The sequence below is a fragment of the Corvus kubaryi genome, unplaced genomic scaffold (assembly GCF_017639235.1).
Source record: "Corvus kubaryi isolate FWS band 111438036 unplaced genomic scaffold, C.kubaryi_AGA036_p1.0 37396, whole genome shotgun sequence".
Classification (NCBI taxonomy): Eukaryota; Metazoa; Chordata; class Aves; order Passeriformes; family Corvidae; genus Corvus; species Corvus kubaryi.
The window spans coordinates 5,294,003-5,310,063 of NW_024581135.1; the positions used below are offsets into that span (position 1 = coordinate 5,294,003).

Sequence of the window (16,061 nt, forward strand, 5' to 3'; positions counted from 1 at the left end):
CTGCTAGTGCAGTTCTTTTACACAACCTGGAAATGTTATTCTTTATATGCCAATTGGAATACATCAAATGCGTCATGGAATGAGACCAAATTAATACTTGGGGTTATGTGCAATGTAATTCACAGTGAAAGATTGGAAGATGTAAAGATGTGTTGAATGTGCTCCCTTCTTGTTTGATACAGATGTGGAGCAAATAGGTTTGAAATTATATTTCTGCATGCAAATTACAGCAATTTGTATTAACTCCTATTGTGCTAGAATATAACATTTTCATCTGATCTAAGCCCTTCTGTCTTCAGATCCTCTTTGTGTTCTTACAGTGCATTTACAAAGATCTTAGATATTAATTATCTTGGTAAATTCCTGCAAGGGAACAAACCAGGCACATGTTGTGACATTCTTCCAGGCGAACTAGGTGTCAAACTCATCTCCCTTTGTTAAACACAACTCATGGATTTATTGTATCGGGGCAGATGACTGACCAACTTCTAATTAAGCCCTGTTAAAACTTACATGGTGTGACTGGATTTCAGATTTGAACCTTGTCATTTTCAAAGTGTCTCAAACCTGTCATTTTGTTTTTTCCGAAAAGGAATTCTGATTTTCCTCTTCTTGTGGACAAAAAAAAAATGGCTGAATGAATTAAAAAGGATTAAAATTGTGTTTCAATAGGACCTTACAGTATGAAGTCACTGTTATGAAGAACACAATGGCTGCAGGCGTGGCTGGCTCCTGCCAGGCAAAAGCTAATATTGTTTCACCTTAAAACTTAATAATCGGGCAGCCTCGGTCAATGATTTTCTCTTCTTTAAGAGAGTAATTCATTTAGGAAAGCAGCATGCATGCGTGTGTGTAGGCAGCAGTGAAATACCTCCAAGTGCCCCAGTGTGCTACCTCATGCTAAGTGGTTTGAAAAGGAAAAAGAATTTTAATTTAATTTAGAAAACTGCTGTGGCCTTCCATGCATTCAGTGGGGAGGACACAAGCTGTGAGCAGGCGTGGAAACAGCACAGCTCCAGCTTCCACACTGGCTGCGTGGTGGGCAGGAGGACAACCCTCAGCCTGGTCTTCATCCCAAACTTGTGCTGCCGTCTGGAGCAGGTGGGGGAAGGCTTGCCCAGCAAGGGTTTTGGTGCAGTCCTGGGGTGGTGCTCACCTCCAGGCTTTTCCTGGGCCTCCATCTTACTGAAAAGATGTGGAAGAGCTTCTCCCCCGTGTGTGACCCTCGCACTCCTGGGCTGCATTTCCAAAGCAGCCTTGGCCCCGTGGTTTGCTCTGCTGCGCGCCCTGGGCAGCCTGATCCGCAACACCAGGCGCTGTTTGAGCAGCAGCGGGTCTCCCTGTTCCTCTGTGTCAGTACCAATCCAGCCTGCTCCTGCACTTCCCACGTGTTTCTGTCACAAAGCTTTTAAGCAGAAATATTTTTCTTAGGGAGATGCCACGAATGCACAGAGCAGCTCCCAGAGAGCTCGGGTCTGACTGTGCCGCTCAGGGTGCATTAACGAAAGCACACGTGGGCAGCAGGATTTCCAGCAAGAAACATCATCCCTGAAGAAAAGAACAAAAGTGTTCTCTGGAAGAGAGCTTTTAACCTGAGACTATTAGTCAATCTCCTCTGCTCAGCTGATGGACTCTTGGATACACCCACACACTTCCTTCAAACAGCAGGAGGACTCAGGAGGAATTCAAGAGTCACTGGATAACCCCTGTTAACTGGTTCTTTAGCAGGAGCTTGCCCAGGAACTTGGGGTGACCACAGCTTTCCTGGGATGTCAGTGCTGAAAGCACTTAGGGCAGCTCTTTTCCACTGGGAGCTTTCCATGCTGGGCTCTGTGGTGACCCTGCCTGAGCCAAGAGTGGTGCCAGAAAAATACCTTTTCATGCTTTAAACCGAGCATTTCCTCCCTAACCCTCAGCTGGGTTAGGGAGGAAATGCACCCTCTTAGCTAATACACACTGTGAAAGCTGAGGCAAAGGCCAGAAACTTGGGATTTGTTTCTGGTCACTCTCCCCTGGCTACAGTCATCTCTCTTTAAAGGCAGTGGAGTTTGGAAGCACACAGGCTGTTCTCCAGGAATGGGATCTTTATCTCCATCACGTCACTGGCAGGTTGTTAGAAAATGCAGCCTGCAGTGAAGCAACACAAAAATCTTGTGCTTGATTTAAATAATGGTGTTCATTACCTATTAAAATGTAACTTCTTGCTTTAAAAAAAGATTAATTAAAATGTACAAAAATGCCATTCAGTTACATTTTATGCTTCATCACTCATTCCCAGAAGTAGTATTCAGGGAAGCACGGCATTCTCAGTTCTGCCATTAAAAGCACAAATGACTATCAAACCTGTTCTTTTCAAAAGCCTGGCTCAAGTATCACCATTGTTAGATTTTTCATAACATATTAATTTGGTCATTACTGTTTTGCAAGATAATTGTATCAGTGATCTAACTTTTGACAGAATCCAAAGTGGCTGAAAATAGTTCACTGCAGCACCTTTGTCTTTTAAAGGCCATTTGGGGCTTGTTGTTTTAATCCTTGTGCAGCCTGATTTATCACTTCAAACATCTGTCAGCTGTGCTTTGTCTTGAAATTGATAGTGATAGTGTTACTGATTTTTCAAGAGCAGCTGGTAGAGGTTCATTAGTTAAGCTCTCAAAGGGAGTAGATAACTGTAATATTTTTCTTTGTTAATCATCTCTTACGCGTTGTAATAATACAGAGCTTGAAATCTGTTAGAAATGCACAGCTTCTCTCTGTTTCTAACTCGTCAGAAGCATCCTTTCATTCTTTTAATCTGGCTCGATTATTAAAACTCTCCTTTTCATAATGCAGTAAAAAATTGAATAATGGCACATGAGTGGGGAGAGAGAAAAAACAGCCTTTGCTGTGTCGCATTTAGCACTGAGGGAGGTCATCGGGGTCTCAGAGTTCGCATCCAAACATGAATCAACTCCAGAGAGGAGATTAAGGGCTCTTCCATAATTGATTTTTAATTTAAACTTTACAAGGCATACAAAATCTCATGACAACTTCAGTAAAGTCAGGTTCATTTCTAACAGATACAGCAGTTTTCTGTTCACGCACTTGCCCTGCCACGCAAAACAGCCTTCAGAGTTAACTGTAATTCTTAAAACATTTTCCCCTGCCAAAATCCCTGCCAGCCAGCCTCCAGCTGAGCACCACGGTGACTCCTGCCCGGAGCTTCCAGGGACCTGAGCATCTGTGAAGTCTCCTGCAGCTGAGAGCGTATCAGCGCTAGCAGCAGTTCCACCAGCAGCGCTCGCACACAGATAATTACCGCTTGAAATTAGTATTTTAATGAACTGATCCCGGCAAACATAAAGCGAAGTCTCCCAGGCATTAAGGAAATAAGCAGGAGGGAAATTATTAACTGTAAAGTTCAGCAGACGGCTGGTGGGCAGGTGCTGGCTTGGCAGAGGGGCTGCGTGTTCCTGCTTCCCTTTGTGGGAAGAGGATGCTGGGTTGGGGTTTGGTCCTGCAAGCTCACCTGGTTTTTAGGGACAGGGTTTAGTGGGACTTGGCAGTGCTGGATCAATGGTTGGACTCAATGATCTTTACAGTCTTTTCCAACCTAAATGACTCCATGAGCTGCACCTGCAAGCAGCACAACTTCAGTGTAGATTGAAAACACCTGGCCCATCTCACAGGGTTTCCAGGTGAATAGGATCATCTTTTAAATGTCTGCTAAAAATAACTAAATGCCAGGTCTCCCCCTTAAAAGAACAAGTCTCAGCCCCATAAGAAAATACATGTGGCCATAGCACCAGTGAAGTTCAGTGTGAAATAGATTATGAGAATTCAGCCTGAATTTCAAGAAAATGCCCAGAGTGACTGAAAAAAACCACTTGAGAATCAGCGGGGTTATATGGTGCTAATATAATAATAATCTAAGCTTTATCTACTGTATCTCAATGAGATATTTTTATACAAGATTTTTCAGACCCTTCACAGAAAGGTTTACATTTCTGTTACTTCCCCACCCTTCAAGAATGGATGGTTCATATATAGTGAAGAACTAAAACTATTTAGTGATATTTAAGAAAAAACTTTAAGCGTTGTTCCCCTACAAACGTACAAATAAGAGACCTAATTTTTATCTCAAAGATCTCTAATTTAGATTTAATGGGGGGAAAAAACACAGAGTTGAAGTCTTCAAGATGGGAATTGCTGCACATTTTTTGGCAAGAAACATTTCTCAGAACAAATTTTCTGTTCTCTCAGCAAAAAGGTAGATCAATTCAATGCATGGATGTAATTTAAAAGCTATCTATGCTCTAAGCAATTTATCCAATTGCGGCTGGAGGGAACACTTCAGATAACCTAAAACTACTTGTCAGGGTTGTGAAAAAGGCATATTTTTGAAATAGGAAGTCTTTGCAGGCTTTATTTTTAATTTTCACTCTTTTCTTCTGCTGCTTCTTCCTCCCAGTTTTGTTTCTTTACCAAAGTGCTGTTATAGTAAAACACTATTTTGTTTGCTTGCACAAATTGGAGAATTTTAAAGTGGGGATTTTTTTCCCTGTAAAATATGATACACTGAGTTTGAAGTATCAATTTTGTTTAAAAAACATGCAATGAAATTGTATCAGGTATTGAAAATTTCTCCCAACATACCCCTTTTAGTTTTGTATTTTTGTCTGTGGGTTATTTGGATGTTATCCCCTCATATTCTCATTCAACTAAATATTTCTATCTGTACCTTCCCTGGCCTTTAGGTAGATGCAGGTGTAGACGGAGACCTTTCTCCCTCAGATGGTTTGAGGAGGAATAGCAAAGCCCCTTTCAGTGGTCCTGTCTGGCTGAACATGAGTCCAGGTGTGTCCAGGTGGCCAATAGCACCTGGCATGTGACAGGAATGGTGTGGCCAGCAGGACCAGGGCAGTGCTTCTGCCTCTGGACTGGGCACTGGTGAGGCCAGACCTTGAGTGCTGTGTCCATTTCTGGGCCCCTCAATTCAGGAAGGACAGTGAGGGGCTGGAGTGTGTCCAGGGAAGGGAACAGAGCTACAGAAAAGGAGGCTCTGGGGGTCAGGCTCTGCTCCCTGGGAACACGGGACAGGACAAGAGGACACAGTCTTAAGCTGTGCCAGGGGAGGTTAAGGTTGGACATTTGGAGGAATTTCTTCACAGAAATGGTGATTAGACACTGGAGTGGGCTGCCCAGAGAGGTGGTGCAGTCACCATCCTTGGAGGTGTTTAAGGAAAGCCTGGACGTGGCACTCAGTGCCATGGTCTGCTTGACAAGGTGATGTTCGGTCATAGGTTGTATTCAATGATCTCAGAGGTCTTTTCCAACCTTAATGATTCAATGATTCTATTTACAGGCAGAAAATGTAATGGGGCTGCAAGGTTCAGTCATGAAGGCTTTCTTTCCTGCTGAAACGTCTTATCATTGTATTTTTAACTACACAAGGCAGGGTAAAATTGTTAAAATCATCCAAGTCTATTAGTTATTGAACAGGGGATTTCTGACCACCTTTTACGAGTGAAAGAAAGTTGCAATAGCCTTTAAAACTTTTCCCCCTAACTTGTCTGGGGGACTTTGAGCAGTCTGAGTACTCTGCTACTGTCCAGCTAGAGATCAGTATCCCCGACTCCCTGCTCTGCATTTTCCCCCCATAATGGATATCTTTGCTGGATTTGGCATGCTGAACTCCACAGTCCCTCTTTCTCATCTGTTTCAAAATGAGACAGAAATCAAGCAAGTGAACTCTGAATTTCTGACTTAATTTCATCTTTGCACCAGAGTGTTTTAAAGAGTCAATCATTGCCCCAGGAGAGAGAAAACCAGGCACAAGAACCTGCTGGTGTTTATTTATTTACAGTTTAGCAAGGGGCAGGCTGTAGAACCTAGAAAGGCATTTTGGGTGCCTGAGGAGTGGGGGCACCCTCATTACAAGGTTCAGCCTCTCTTCTGGATATTCACATCCCACCACCCACCAGCAGCTCAGTGCTCTGTGGATTATAGAATCACAGAAGGGTTTGGGTGGGAAGGGACCTTAAAGCTCATCTCATTCCAACCCCCTGCCATGGATGGGCAGGGATGCCTTCCACCAGACCAGATTGCTCCAAGCCACATCCAACTTGGCCTTTTTGCTTCATTGCAAAGCAACTCCACAACATCCTGGAAAATAAGGCTGTGCCTGGATGGAACAAATATGGCACTCTTTTACAGTCCTGCTGACAGATGTTGCTTAACTCCCAAATTCCTCGCAGCATTCCTGACAGCAATCACATCTGCAGCCATAAAACCCTCCACAGCCTCTATCTTTGAAAAAAAAATTTAATAATCAGTAAAGTTCAAGTTCAGCTTGTTGTGATGAATTATTAGAACTTACCATCATTTTCTTGGGGGAAAAAAAGACTAAAAGACTATAATGGAATACAATTTTATGGTTTTTTTTCCATTTAATTGATGATGGGCTGAGTTTTTATTAATATTTCTGGGCTCCAGTGTAAGATGCTGAAAAAGCTAATATGAGATCATTGTATCTGGTTAATGTGTGTGCTTTGCAAAATTGATAAGCCTTGTCAAGACATAAATTATTTAAAATGTGATAAATGTGTTGAAATCACTGAATTTTCAAACAGAAAAAGCAGAGTTATTTCTCTTCCCCACCACACACCCCCCCTCAAACTGGGGCTTTTGTGCAGCCACTCAATGGGGCGACGTTATCTCACAGCCTGTGAGGTTCCCACATCAGCACAGGAAACCCAGAAAAGTGTCCTGTGCTGCTGCAGAGGGGGTACGAGTGTAAACACATGGGACACTTGGGCATGGAAGCAGCAGGGAATGAGGAGACCACTGGAATCCTCCCCCAGTATGAGTTTTTCACTGGTAAAACTGGAGGCTAGAGGAGTGATGGTACCCCTCCTCTCCAGCAGTGGGATAAAAAGCTCCCAGTGAGCAGCAGAATGGTGCTTCAGAGTTGTTTATTCCAACAGACCAATTCATCCCAGCTAATTGCTGAGAGTTTTTAAATGATTCCTGGCAGGGGTGAAGCTAAAGGAATGATTGCTGGTGATTGATGAATAACCTGGATAAAATTCCCAAAGCACCAGAACTATTAACTCTTGCATGGGGACACCTGCTTTTATTTAGTGCCTTGCCCCAACAGAGAAAGGCACGGGAGTGAGTTCCAAATGAACCCAAATTTGGGCAAATGAAGAAAATAGAGCATTTACTGATACCAGTGTCTCATCAGTGTAAGCTCATTTCTCAGAAGCAGCTCACAGGGAATGTTATTTAACCCTGTGCTGCTCTGCCATGGTCAGGATCGTGCATGGAAGGGGGAGATTTTGAAGAGCAATCACCATCTGTCAGAGGAGGGCACAGGAAGAACCGAGGGTTTGAAGTTTAGAACTCCATAAATATAAACCACACCGCACTGATTGGAGCTGTTCTCGCCGTTTACGCAGCGAAACAAAACAGCAAGATGCTGTGGATGGGGCCAAGATTGTGTTTCTGCCTGGAAAATATCTACAGGCTAATTTTAGGGTAAAACTGGGTGCCATTTTACAGCCTCTGTAACAGGGAAAAAGGTTAGGTGATTTCTGTCTGGAAATTGATGGTTTGGAGGGAATGGGAAAACACCGGTGCAGCGAAGGAGAACTCCAGCAATAGCCATCTGTTTAAATGGATACTCTGTTTAAATGGATACACTAGGTTCCCTAAGCTGGTATTTTTCAAATACCCTACCAGCAATATTTTTCACTATAAAGATGCATTATAGTGAAATGGAAAGATGCTGAAGAAGTAGTTTTTTCCAGCATGTGCTGCATTCTTTTAATACAGATTTTTTATTGCCCGGAAATTGCTAAGCAATGTGAATAAACAGCTGAACAAAGCCATCGGCCCTTCCTCACTAATGGCAAAATGCAGCCAGCAAGGGAAGGGCATTGGGAAAACCAAGTGTTGGAGTTGGGTTCTCTTATATTGCAGAAAGCTTTGTTCAAAAGAGGAAAAAAATCTGCATGCCACAAAGGTTTTACATTACAAAAGCACCAATATTACTCACATCTCTGAACAATGCCCCCTCGCTCCTGCTGCTGCAGCAGGCACTGAGCAGAAGCAGGCAGTTCTTTGTTAAACACCTTTTTAGTGAATATTTGCAAAACACAACCAATTTACCACCCTGAGCCACGAGGTCCCTTCCCCGCAGCAGTCTGAGCTGATAGCTCTGTCAGCTCCTGAATCTCGCCCCTGTATTGAAATCAGTGAAACAAGGCAGCACTAGGATGGAGCAGAGTCAAGAATTAAGGCTGTGCAAGACTGGAGAATCCCACAGCCTTGCAAAATACTTCAAAAAAAGAGGTGGAAAAAAATACTCAAGCAAAGTGTAAGGTACAGCTGTCTGCAGTGCCTAGGGATTGCTGTCTGGACGTTAAACAGGAGTATTGCATCCTTATAATTCAATTTATCAATGATTTCACGTTCCTGTGTTATGAAAGCTGTTTTGTTGCCACATTAAATAGCCCAGGTCACTGTAGCCTCAGCGTTGTATTTCATTATCCCATGAGTAAACCTCATTTGGTGTAACACATACATAAATAAAAGTAGCAGTAGTCTAGCAAGGTGCAACTCTGCGATTTCACCATCATAGCCTTGAAATACTCATGCCCTGATACGTTACTGATGTGGCAAGCCCTCCTGGCTTTAGCATGTGTAATGTTTCCCACCCTTCAGCTATCCCCAACCTTATACCCACATATTTTTTCTTTTCCTATCAGAGCCTTCAGCAAGGCGCCGCTGGGAAAGCAGCGCTCTGCCATCTCATCTGGTGTGAGAGCCCCCAGAAGAGACATACACTGAGCACATGACTCAATGTCCCCTGGATCTCTTTGTAAAAGGCGAGGGGAGAAAAGCCAAAGTGCCATTGCACAGATTTCAATAAACATTGCAGAAGACAAGTAGCCCAGGAGGACAATTGAGGGTGTTCCTGTGCCCTTGCCAGAGGACAGTCAGAGCTGGGTGCAGGCACCAGCAAAGCCAGAATCTCCTGTGAACCAAGCAGCTTCCTTTCTATGTATTTCACCTTAAAATTTCCAACCACTTTTCCCTCTGAGTCAGTTACTAACAGCAATACCAGCTGTAGGTGCCCATGGTTTGAGTGGTTATTAGCATTTTAAACAGCACTTCATTTAGTCATGCAAATGAGGAAAGTTTCTGGTATTCCAGCACTGCCAGGCCCCTGGGCCCAGCTGTAATCTAGAAAGGCAGCAGAAAAGCCTCTTTTTGGTGCTTCTTAAGGCCTCAGGTCAGATTTGGGGTGGGTGACCGTATGCAGCTCCTCTTGCTTCATGTGAGCAGAGTCACTTCTCTGCACCAAGGGAGTGATTTCCCTGGCAGTGGGGATGTCCAGCATTCTCAGCATCACACAGCTGATCCTGGGCTGGTGACAGGCTTAAGAGTGGCTGAAGAACCACACATAAACATGACAGAGCTTCACCAGGAGCTTTCCATCACAGCAGAAGTGATGTTTCCCCCAGCATCATTATGACAGCGCAATTTGGGCTGGTACAGATCAGCATCTGTCACTGTTTCCATTAGAATCTCCTATTTCCCCGGGTTCGTAGCTCAACCATAAAAAAAAATATAAGATAGAGGCAGGAAGTTGACATACAAGGTCTCTGGCTGAGAGTGATCACTGTTGTCTTTTCTTCCCCTGCTTTTAATCTGAAGAATGAAATAAGGTATTTCTGCAGAGACACACCTGGCCACTGCTTTTCCACACCGCCATGGATTTATTTATAGTGAAAAATAAGTGATGGGACAAGTGGAATGGCCTTAAGCTGAAGGAGGACAGGTTTAGATTAGTTATTGGGAAGAAATTCTTTACTGTGAGGGCAATGAGGCACTGGAACAGGTTCCTGGGAGTGTTCAAGTCCAGGCTGGAAGGTGTCCCTGCCCATGGCAGGGGATTTGGAACTGGATGATCTTGAAGATCCCTTACAACCCAAACCATTCTGTGATTTTGTGATTAGCAATTGTGATGGTCACCTTTCAACATTCAAGCTGTGAATGTTGCTGCTGTTCCACATTTCATCTTAATTACTGCATTGGGGGTGATCAGGAAGGGCATGTGGCTGTGGATTGGGGCTCTAGTTTGGAGCCTATTGCTGCAGAACAGGCCCCAGTGAAGATTAAGGGCTTTGGAGTTTCTAATCTTCGCCAGATGATGAAATGAAAAATTGCGATTTATAGAAATAACAACTGAATATTGTAAAAACAGAACCCTGTGAGGAACCAGAGGCATAGGAGACCCTTTGGGATCAGGAGCAGAGGGAAAAGCAAGCCCAGCATTGCAGTTTTCCCTCATGAGACAGGAAGCACAAAATCCCACCCCACGCATTCCATGTCTGCACTCCATGTTTTGGCTGCTTTAGGCAAACTTCCACCCCGCAATGTTGCTGCTGGAGAGTGGAAACCCCATCCTTGCATTAGTTATACTGGGATCCACCACCTGGATCCTGGCACTGTAGGATCGGTGATGGAGCGAGAGCAGCATTTTGCCAGGAGGAAGGGCCAGCAGCCGTTTGTCACCAGGGACACAGGCAGGACAACAGCGTTCTTTCTTCTTCCTGTTTGAAGCATCTCTTCGTTCTCCTCACACACTTTGTAGGAATAGTTGCAGCTGAAAAAGTTTTTCTTTTGTACATTAGGGTGATGGTGTAAGGCAGTCCTGAGCAGAACAAACCCTGAAAATGCATTCTCCAAAGCTTCTACTCAAGATTTAAAGGACCTGAAAAGTCAGATGATCATTTCTAGCCTGTTGAAACACAGATCTTGCTTCTGATCTCTGGATCATGCCCTCGGGTTCTGCATTTCCAGCAGGACTTCTCTGGCAGAAAGAACACACCAGGGAAATGTGTGTCTGCACTGAGTTGGGAATTTTTCTGAGACCTTGTCATAGGTTAGCAAGCATAGTCCCGGAAGGGACGTCCTTGCTAAGGGGTGCTTACAGTTTCCTCTGGGAACTGATAGAACCTATCAGCTGGCCAGTTTGAATATGGACAATTCTCTAAGCCACTTAAAGTTGTGATCACCTCTGTGATCCACATTTAAGAATAGGCAAACTCCCCCTCCAAGCTCTCTCTCGTTTCCGGCGCTGGGACAAGTGGCTGCAGGCCCCGTGTGGGGCCAGCGGGCCCGGCCAGGCCCTGCCTGGGCCAGGCCGGGCCGGGCCACGGCCATCCTGGAGCCATGGACCTGTTCCAGCCGTGGAACCCCCCCCACTGCCTTGCCGTGGGCAGCCGGAGCGGCTCGGCTCTCCCCCCTCTCCACTGCGATAAGAAAAATTCAACATTCCAGCTGCAAAGCTGCAAGGCCGAGGTGAGATTAACCCTTTTATTGCTGTGAAGAGCTGAAAACCTGAGGGAAGAGAGAGAGGAGATGCTTAAAGCTGAAAGTCTGTTGTGAAGCTATGATATATCAGAGTATCCTGTTGTAATTTCATGAAGATATGGGGGGTGGAGTGTTCAACTCGTGAGCAAAAGCACCTGCGCTGAGATAGGCAGATGCTGACGCAGCTGTAATTTCATGAGAAGTTTGGACAGGGAGAGATGAACCAGATGAGGACTTTTGCTCCGAACGGGAAAGGAGAAAACCTCAGTCCGTAGAGATGCTCCCAGAGATAGTCCTAAAGATGAAGATGATGAAGACCCTTTGCTCCCAGGGAAGGAGAAGGGCCTCTGTTTTTGTTTCTGAACGGCTCAACCTTAAAATTGTACCCCAAAAAACTTCAAGAGTGGACCCTCGAAAGCAGTTGCGGGAAAAGCTGCAAGTCGGGGGAAAGGACTCACACGCAGGCAGAGAGACTCCTCTTCCTAAATGGACTGAACGATATTTGGAAGTGGGCGGCTGTCTCGTTGTGATAATGTTTTCATAGCATGAGCAAGAAGAGACTTCTCTTTCTAAATGGACTGAACAAGGTTATTATGGAAGTGGTAAACAGACTGAACATCTTAAGGGTTGTCTTTGAACATTGTCAGTGGGAGAAGGGAGGAAGGTGGGGGGAGGAGGAGAGTTCTGAAGGTGGTATGATTTTTTTCCTTCTTTTAGGTCTGTTAATAAACTTCTTTATATTCTTTCAAGTTTAGTGCCTGTTTTGCATTTCTCCTAATTCTTATCTCACAGCAGATAAACAGTAATGAGTATTTTGGACCAAACCACTACACTAAATTGGTGTTTCCGCCCGGTTACAAACCGAACCCGCGACAGACCTGTGTATTTGACTCTGAAATCTTAAGGCCATTCTGTCGCTACCAAAAGGAGGTTTTGCTTTCTGATTGCAGACTCAGCTTGGCCTTGTCATGGATCTTAAAACTGAGCTGTGCTCTGTGGCTGGGAGTGCTCAGCACTTCTGGAAGGCTGGGCCTTGCTTAGCACAGGCAGCTGAGCAGCTGAAACCAGCACACCAAAAATAGGGCCATGTTCATTGAGTCAAACTACGGGCACAAACGTGCAGACTTAAGTTTGGATCAAATGGAAAAAGCAACACCAGGAAAGACAAATGTACTATGAACAGTTTAGGACACAATTACACCAACAGAACAGGATTTTAAGCCTAAATCAGCTGGAAGGTTAAGTGGGGAGAAAAAGAAAGGGACTGGAAAATCATCCTGTTCTATTTCACTCCATCTTTTAGCACAGGGGCCACTTTGGTCTTTGGGGTTTCCACATTCCTCAGTCATGTTTTCATCTAACAAATCTGTGAACATGGGGCACCTGCCTGCTGTTGCACATCACAGCCATCAGCCTGTCCAGAAGTTTATCCATTTGTCCCCGTGGATGGCTCTTACTGAGATTTTTTGCATCTTCCATAAGCTATTTTGTGTAAAATCCTTGAGCTTCCATAGGGCAGTAGAAATTACTCATTACAGTGGTCCAGGCGACTGATTCAGACCCTGCTGGTATAAAAATAAATATTAATGGCTCCTTCTGTGTTTTGGCCATTTTATTTCCACCCTTTACACAGCTCTCCCTTTCTGTTTTGGAGCAGGTGTTCTGTGACGCCACTCGGGTTGTACAAGCCGCGGATGTGCTGGACTGGGAAGACAAGGATGCTGCAGAGACACTGGTTGACAACGTGGTCCATTCCAGGATCATCAACCCTCTACGCCTCTTTGTTAAGCCATCTCCAGTGCTGAAACATGGCCAGGTGTCCTACTCGGACAGCATAGAAAACTTCTGGGATTGGTTGTCCAACATCACGGAGGTTCAGGAATCTCTGGCACGAACTAAACGCAGACCTATAGTAAAAACTGGGAAATTCAAGAAAATGTTTGGATGGGGGGACTTCCACTCCAACATCAAAACTGTAAAGCTGAACCTCCTGATCACGGGGAAAATCGTCGATCACGGCAATGGGACCTTCAGCGTTTATTTCCGACATAACTCCACGGGTCTGGGGAATGTTTCTGTCAGCCTGGTGCCACCTTCCAAAGTGGTCGAGTTTGAACCATCTCCTCAGTCCACGCTGGAGACCAAGGAGTCCAAGTCCTTCAACTGCCGCATCGAGTACGAGAAAACAGACCGCGCTAAAAAAACTGCCTTGTGCAACTTTGACCCTTCCAAGATCTGCTACCAAGAGCAGACCCAAAGCCATGTCTCCTGGTTGTGTTCCAAACCCTTCAAAGTCATCTGCATTTACATCGCTTTCTACAGCGTTGATTACAAACTGGTGCAGAAGGTCTGTCCCGACTACAACTACCACAGCGAGACGCCGTACCTGTCCTCCGGCTGATCCAGCCTGGGGCTGGGGGAGCACTGATAAAAACGAGCGTTCCCATTAACCTTTTGGAGAAGAATATGTTTTCCTATCAGGTTAAAAAGTCTCTAAAAACTGTAGCTGTGTTTGTGCTGTATCGTAACTAATCCGGCTGTTTATGTAACAATCGTTTTCGTTCGAGACCGTTGCATTTTAGCTCTCTCGTCATTCGTAAGGGAACTGCCAGGCAGGCACGTGACAAAAATCAAACAAAATTATGTTTTTAATGAACATTGATCTTGAAAATCACTTTTTTAAATGACTCCGTGGCAGAGAGGTTGTCTTCTACTTGCACTGGACAGCACGTAGCAGGTCCTGTTTCTCATTGGGAACTTTAGGTGACAATAGAAAAAACAAATGATGAAGCAGCCTCAAAGCTGCTCATACTCAAACTCCAAATAAACAGCTCTCCCACTGATTTCATAAAGAATGTTACACAGAGGGCTCAAGTAGTCAAGTCCAAATACTGAGAGGAAGTGCTAATTCTATGAAAAAAAAGGAAAGAAATCTGCATTTTTATGAGTTGTAGCAGCTGTAGGTGTTCATTGAAGTGAAGAGTGAGCAGTTCTTCCTTCAGACTTCTTACCCATGGATATGCAATGATGTAATTAGACCTCAATGAGCTTTAGTTTATTAGACCCCACAGGTGTGCACGTGTGGTGTACAATCCTTCCTCCCATGCCCACCAGTGGGTTTGGTTCCTCTCACACATTCACACACACTCCCCAGTATTAGTTTTACAGCAACGGAGAATATATAAATACGCTGGAAAAAGATAATCTCTGGTTAGGTCAACCTGGTCTAGTGGAAGGTGTCCCTGCCCATGGCAGGGGTTGGAGCTGGATGATCTTTAAGATTCCAACCCAAATCATTCTGTGATTCTCTGAAGTCTGAACTGTTAACAGGAGCTGGCTTTCAGCCAAAGGAAACCACTATTTTGCTATCCAGCCTCTGAGCATTAAAGCGCAGCAAGGAAAACACATCACAGCACAAGGATGATACCTGAACAAGCAGCTTTCTCCCTCTTGGCACCAGTTGTTCCCTTAGCACTGCACTGCACACCTTAAGTCAAAGTATCAGCCATGACAAAGAGAGAGAACAACAAAAATCTATGCACCTTCACCTCATAAAGCAGGTTTGAAACTGTTAATATAAACACTCAGCCAGGCTTTCCCCTCGTGCAGAACCAGCTCCCTACACTGTAGTTAGAGCAAGGGAGGCTCCAGCTGTGGTTGTGCATCACCAGGTGTTGTCCCACCACAGTCAGGAGTGGTTGGCTCTGGCCACGCAGCTTCCAGCATCATCCCCTGTGCTTTCGCTGGGTATTGATCTGCTGCTGCTGCTGCCAGTTTGCTCCCCTGGTCCTTTGTGACAGTTCGATATCACAGGTCCTCCAGTCAGCCTCACATACAGGGTTCAAGAAGTTACACACAGCTCAAATAAAGCACTACTGAAATACTCTGGTGATGTGCACACAGGCAAGTGACTAGGGCAGCTCGGAAGGACTCACTCATGAGATTAATTCTGATTTCCTTGGTAAAGACTCACACAAAAAAATTACTCTGTTAAAAATATACGAGTAACTGGGTGATTTGTTTTTCTCTTTAGGTGACAAATTTAAATGTGTGGTTTAGTTTGATCAATAATCTAAATGTTTTCCTTCATCTTATTTCATACAGTCTCTCCTGGTCTATAATGATGTTTTTAGTTTGCCTATTCCTGTCAATTCCTACAAGTTGGTCTACTTTGTATTCTGTATAGCGTGTCCTCACCCCAGCTGTACATAAGCTTGGATTTATTGCTACGAGTTCAGTGGTTGGTGCTTTTGTAACTTAGCTGTAAGCCATGATTTTATTGCCATGTATTTTTACTCAGCACTGTAGGCAATTAAAAGAAAACCCTACATGCTATTTATTGTAGAGTATGTGGAAACTATGTATGTATATACACTTAAATATGTGCACATATACAGAACATATGTGTACATGTATTTGTATGTAAATAAAGAAAGTTTATTAAATCTGGCACTTGCTTGTGGCCTATTTGATTTTTGGTTTTAAATGTTGCATGTATGAAGACACAAAGTAAAACTAAGGCACAGCAACATGTCACTGAACATTTTTGCCCAGCTGGAGTTTGTTTTTCTAGGAGATATTTAAATGTGTGCTGTAGTGAGCAGTGTACAAGCCTAGGCAGAGTAGGGTCAGCAGCATTCTATGATATTTGAGAAAAGAAGCACATGTTTTGACGAAGACTGTCATTAACTGCTTAA

At 44.3% G+C, this 16,061-nt stretch overlaps 1 protein-coding gene across 1 annotated transcript in view; it reads left to right on the forward strand.

The window, feature by feature from the left end:
• Nucleotides 1-15,813, forward strand: part of NXPH2 (neurexophilin 2) — a 36,676-nt gene extending 20,863 nt beyond the window's left edge. The window contains exon 2 of the mRNA XM_042040949.1: nt 13,022-15,813. Coding sequence (XP_041896883.1) covers nt 13,022-13,765 — 744 coding nt within the window. The 3' untranslated portion in view covers nt 13,766-15,813. The remainder of the gene's footprint in view (nt 1-13,021) is intronic.
• Nucleotides 15,814-16,061: the final 248 nt, after the last annotated feature.